General features: G+C 61.8%; 1 protein-coding gene across 2 annotated transcripts in view; it reads right to left on the reverse strand.

Annotated features, from left to right (window-relative positions):
* Window positions 1-5347, reverse strand: part of SPATA20 (spermatogenesis associated 20) — a 9786-nt gene extending 4439 nt beyond the window's left edge. Inside the window, exons 1-13 of one of the 2 annotated variants that reach the window (XM_024130535.3) lie at window positions 5245-5347; window positions 4109-4288; window positions 3932-3996; window positions 3594-3748; window positions 3372-3515; window positions 3071-3272; window positions 2564-2694; window positions 2358-2462; window positions 2059-2133; window positions 1748-1957; window positions 1474-1666; window positions 707-875; window positions 213-424 (exon numbers count right to left, since the gene is read on the reverse strand). In XM_024130535.3, the coding sequence (XP_023986303.1) occupies window positions 213-424; window positions 707-875; window positions 1474-1666; window positions 1748-1957; window positions 2059-2133; window positions 2358-2462; window positions 2564-2694; window positions 3071-3272; window positions 3372-3515; window positions 3594-3748; window positions 3932-3996; window positions 4109-4288; window positions 5245-5321 (1918 nt within the window). In that variant the 5' untranslated portion in view covers window positions 5322-5347. Of the gene's footprint in view, window positions 1-212; window positions 425-706; window positions 876-1473; window positions 1667-1747; window positions 1958-2058; window positions 2134-2357; window positions 2463-2563; window positions 2695-3070; window positions 3273-3371; window positions 3516-3593; window positions 3749-3931; window positions 3997-4108; window positions 4289-4418; window positions 4759-5244 lie in introns of those variants that run through there. The other variant, XM_028499677.2, reaches the window with a different exon arrangement.

A 5347-nucleotide genomic window follows, 5' to 3' on the forward strand; every position in this document is an offset into this window, starting at 1 on the left:
TAAAAAAAAAAAAAAAAGAATCTGAGGGTCTGAAATGCAACGAGACCAGCCCAACGTCACTCGGTTAATGAGTGGTAAAGATGTGAGCCCAGAAGGGCCTGGCCCCTGCCCATGCTGTCTCTTCACCACCACACTGCACTTACGCCTCCCCCAGGGAAACCCAAGCCCCGGTTGGGTCCAGGACCCCAGGCCAGCTCCACATCCTCACTGACCGTCCTTCAGACGCAGGGGCAGGCCAGCCCCCAGCTCAGCCTCACTGCAGAAGTAGCCGCCACCCTGGGAGTCCCAGAAGAGCCTGTCCTGCGTGTCCTGCAGCCGCAGAGCCCACTCGAGCCACGCGCTCTCCTGTGAAGCCTCGTACAAGTCCAGCAGGCCCCGTACCACGAAGGCGTAGTCCTCCAGGAAGCCCCAGCAGGGCGGGTTGCTGGGGGGACGGGCATTGGGGAGGAGACAGGACAGGGAGAGAGGGGCTTTCACAGAGGAGGCCCTTTTCACGTGCTTTCGTTTAACCCTCAAAATCTAGCTCTTGGGTAGGTCCCGTTAGCCCATTTCCCAGATGAGCAAATGGTCCCAGGGAGATTAAGAGCTCATAGTGGGCAGAAAGCAGAGGCAGGACTAGTGCCCACCCGGAGAGGAGAAGTGGGGAAGAGAGAAAAGCATGGGATGCCCAAGGAGGAAAGCCTTCCCGGACTGCCCGGCCCCCCACCTGTGCTCCACGGTCCCCCCAGAGCCTGCGTAGCAGGTCCGCATTAGGCGGCCACTGGCCACGTCAAACATGTGCCGCTTCAGGAACTTGGCACCATTGATGGCATAGTTGATCAGCCTCTCCTGGCCCAGGACAGCCCCGGTCACAGCAAAGCCAGACACCATCAGTCCTGGAGGTAGGAGACACGAGTGGCTGTGACGCCGGCTGGGCCCCTCCCGGTATGTCCATCCCAACCCCCCAAGCTCTGACACCTCCCTGGAGCAATAGGGTAAACGGGTAAGAGTTTGAGCTCCAGCGCCAGGCAGAGCTGGACTCCTGTCCCTGTGTGTGACCTCGGTTGGATTACCGTAACTCTCTAGGCCTCAGTTTGCTCATTTGTAAATTAAGGACAATGAACCTGATAAAGGAAAAATTACTATTTAGACCATCAGTCCTGGAGGTAGGAGACACGAGTGGCTGTGACGCCGGCTGGGCCCCTCCCGGTATGTCCATCCCAACCCCCCAAGCTCTGACACCTCCCTGGAGCAATAGGGTAAACGGGTAAGAGTTTGAGCTCCAGCGCCAGGCAGAGCTGGACTCCTGTCCCTGTGTGTGACCTCGGTTGGATTACCGTAACCCTCTAGGCCTCAGTTTGCTCATTTTGCTCATTTCCTTTATCAGGTTCATTGATAAAGGAAAAATTACTATTTAGCAGGTGCCTATCATACATAAGGGCCCTTATGAAGGGTTATTCTATAAACGGATCAGGCCTCAGACAGCCACCCCACCGTTCCAGGCCGCCAACATCTTGCTGTCCAGGTGCGGCTTCGGCCGATGTTTCCGGGCCTGGAAAAGCTTCTCGAGGCCTGAGTTGAGTAAGGTCCGTAGGGCCTCCACTTCCAGGCCAAAGCGGGCAGCAGTCAGCTCCAGTGAATACCGGACGGTCAGCACGTTCTGGCCCTGCAGCTCCCCCTTTGGGTCCTGAAGAAAACAGCCCTTGTCTGAGGGAGTCCGCTTGCCTGTCCGGCTTCAGGACCCCTCCCGTGACCCAGCAGTCCTCACCTGACTGGGGCTGATGTTGCCGGCCTCCGTGAGCCCATAGTGCTTCATGAGGAGCTGGCCCGAGGTCAGAGGCTCGGTGGCGCCCAGCACGGGCTCGGGGAGGAGCTGCTGGACCTCTTTGACTGTCCACACATAGAAGGCACCCTCTTTGGGCCTCATGCCCCGCTCCGGGGGCGAGTCTGCGTCCTCTGCACTGTAGAAGCCTCCAGACTGTGGGGAGGGTAGAGTTGGCTGGCCCCAGCCTTCAGGGCAGCCAGTGGAGGCCCGGAGCCCTCCCGCAGCCAGACCCGCCTGCCTTAGTGGACACACACCCGGTGACTCAGGTTCCGAGCCACGTACTGCAGGATGCCTTTGGCAACTTCGGAGTAGAACTCATCACCAGAGATCTGAGTGGGAAAGAAGGAGGCTGTAAGCAGAGGAAGCTAGGTACAAGGGGCAGTGAGCGTTCTCCCAGGAAGGTAGGGAGGGAAGCTGGGTAGTGGACATATGAGAGAGAATTAGGGGTGAGGTTAAGGGAGAGCCACAAGTCACCAGGAAAGCCCTGCAAAGGGGCAGCCAGGCACCAGGTGGACAGGCTGGGTCTCTGCTCTGGGCTGGGATCAGGGGTCACCTGGAAGGCCTGTGAATAGGCCACCGTGAGCTGTGCCTGGTCATACAGCATCTTCTCAAAGTGGGGGACGTGCCACTGGCGGTCCGTGGAGTAGCGGTGGAAGCCCTGTGCCAGGAGGAACGCGGGGCTGGAGGCCGATCCCAGATGCCGTCCCCACCCCGCTGCCGCCTGCTGCCCTCTCCAGGGAATGCCTAGCCCCCTCTCACCTGCCCCACATGGTCTCGGATGCCCCCGTTGGCCATCATCTTCAGCGTGTGCAAGGCCATCTGCTGGGCCCGAGAGCCATCCTGAGTTAGCCGATGGCTGAGCCAGTAGGAGAACAGGAAGCTCAGGATCACTGCAGACACCGAGAGCACGCGGGTGAGAGACCGGGGAGGACAAAGGGGCCGAGATCTGGGTGATCAGGACTTTGGCCAGGTGGGGGTTAAGGGTTCACTCAACAGGCAGTCTCTCTGGACAGGCTGAGGGTCAGGAGGTCAACCCACAGGACAGGTGATCGTTACCTAGGTCAGCGTTGGAGGGTCCCTGATAAGACCAGCAGTCAGGGCTTCAATAGATAGCTACTGACAGACAGGCTGGGGCTCAGGAGGTCACTGGCCAGACAGGAGAGTGGGAGGTTAATAAGCAAGACGAGAGTCAGGAGATCACTTACTAGGGTAGGCGTCAGAAGGCCAGGCCGGGGCTGGAGCAGTCATGGGGCGGGGGGCACTGACCTGGCGTGGGGAACTTGGGGGCCTCGGCGAAGCCGCCATACTCCTCATCATAGCCCTCGTCCAGTTGCTGGAAGCAGCGGCTGTTCGTGGTGGCAGCGGAGGGTGGCAGCTGGCGGTCACCCATGCTGATCTCCGACCGGGCCAGCAGAGCTGCGGTGACACGCTGGCTGTTTTCCAGCAGGGTACTCTTGTTCTGTTTCCACTATGGGAGGCAGGGGCAGACCTGGAGGTCAGCACAGGGTGGGGGCCCTTGTTCCCTCACCCTTGACCCCCGGCCCCCCACTCCCCAGCGCACACCCACCTGCTCCCGTATCCTCATCAACACTGTGCGGAAGCCAACTCGGGTCAAGCCATCCTCAGGGGGGAAATAGGTGCCCCCCACGAAGGGCTGTAGGTTGGGAGTCAACCACACACTCATGGGCCAGCCCCCACCACTGCTGGTGGCCTGGCGGAGAGAGGGCCAAGGTGAGGGGAGCGGCCCCGCGTGCACGGGCATCCACTCCTCCAAGGGAAGACCACTCACCTGCACAAAGGTCATATACACTTTGTCCACGTCAGGCCGCTCTTCCCGGTCAACCTTCACGCTGACAAAGTCCTCACTGAGCAGGCGGCCAATCTCCTCGTTCTGGAAGGACTCCTCCTCCATCATGTGGCACCAGTGGCAGGTGGAGTACCCCACTGGAATGGGGTCACGGGGCCCGGGGGGACCAGTGACTGGTCGGAGGGGGGCCAGCCAAAGGGCCGCAGCTGAGCCAGAGAGGCCCTGGCCTGTAGTTTCCTGGGAGGCCCCCAGGCCCAGGGGACCCTTCCCTTATCCACCACCACTCCCCTCACCCAGCCCAGGGAAGGTGGGTGCAGTACCTGAAAGGAAAATTGGCTTGTTTTCTTTCCTGGCCTTGTCGAAGGCTTCCTGCCCCCAGGGGTACCTAGACCCGGCAGGGTGGGGCGTCACTCACTAGTCCGGGCGGGGGTGGGCAGTGGGGGGTAGAAGGGGTGAGGGTCCAGCTGCCCCGGGAGGGCATCAGGAGAGGGACTCACCAGTCCACAGGGTTGTAGGCATGTTGCAGGAGGTACGGTGACTTCTCACTGATCAGGCGGTTGGGGACTTTCTGGGGTGTGGACTTAGAGCAGTTAGTTCGGCTCCCCTTCCCTCCAGCCGGCATGGGCACTGAACTACTGACCGTCACGCTTCGGTCCTTGTCCCGGGAGGAGCTACCCCTGCTGTGGGCAGGCGGGTCAGGCGAGGAGTCTCCACCGCCTCCCCCTACACTGACCCCAGAGGCCCACCTGACCCCACTCTGCCCTCTGGCACCCCTCCTGGAACCCCCCTGTTCCCAGCCCAACCCACCTTTCTGAACCACGGGGGAGACCGTGGCCTTTGCGCTCCCCCTTGTGTTTTTGGGGGGATGAAGAAAGGTGGCTCATTGGGGGCTCCCTGCCAGGTTAGTCTCCCCCAACCTCTCAGACCTGGCGGTGGGAAGGGTGATGACTGTGAGGTCAGGGGGTGTCACAGTGGGTGGAATGGTCCTTCAGGCTCCATTCTCTTCCCCTCACCGGGCCCCACCCCAGGGTGGCTGGGCTGGAGGTATCCCTCTGGCATGCCTGCCTGGGTGTGATCTGGGCAGGAAGGCTGTCGCCTGCTGGGTGTGGGACTGGGCCAGGTGAGGGGCAATGAGAAGAAACTCGGCATCAGGGACTCCCTCACTCAACATCCACCCACTGGGCACTTCTGGGGGGCCAGGTCCTGTGCCAGACACCCCATGACCCCCAAAGAATCAGAAACTGGCCCTGATCTCAGGGGGCTCAGCCTGGGACAGTGGCACTGTAAGGCAGGTCTAAGTAATGACAGGCCCCTGCAGCGTTAAGGACTGTAACAGGCCAGCCCAGGGTGCTTTTGGACAAGGACCCTTGGCCCAGCATTGGGGTTCAAGGAGGGCTTCCAGGAGGTGGTGTCAGAACAGAGTCCCTGGGGCAAGCTAGCCCTGCAGCTGGAGGGCAGGAAGGGAGGAGGGGGTTACTGTCTGGGCCAGGTCTAGGGAGCGGACTCGGGGAAGTAGGCACGGGGTTGAGGGTGGGGAGGTGGCCGGGCAGGCACAGGGGACCAGCGCCGGGAAGACTGGCCCCGGGGCCCCGCAGGCTCAGGGCGCCAGAGCGGCCCCCTTGCCCGCGCATACCTGCGGCTCGCGGCGAGGCCCGGCGCGGTGCGGGGCAGCAAGAGGCCGCGGCACCGCCAGGCCCGCGCGCCCTGCATGGCTGCTGGCGGCCGACGGCCCGGAC

This window comes from Physeter macrocephalus, chromosome 14, assembly GCF_002837175.3.
Source record: "Physeter macrocephalus isolate SW-GA chromosome 14, ASM283717v5, whole genome shotgun sequence".
Classification (NCBI taxonomy): domain Eukaryota; kingdom Metazoa; phylum Chordata; class Mammalia; order Artiodactyla; family Physeteridae; genus Physeter; species Physeter macrocephalus.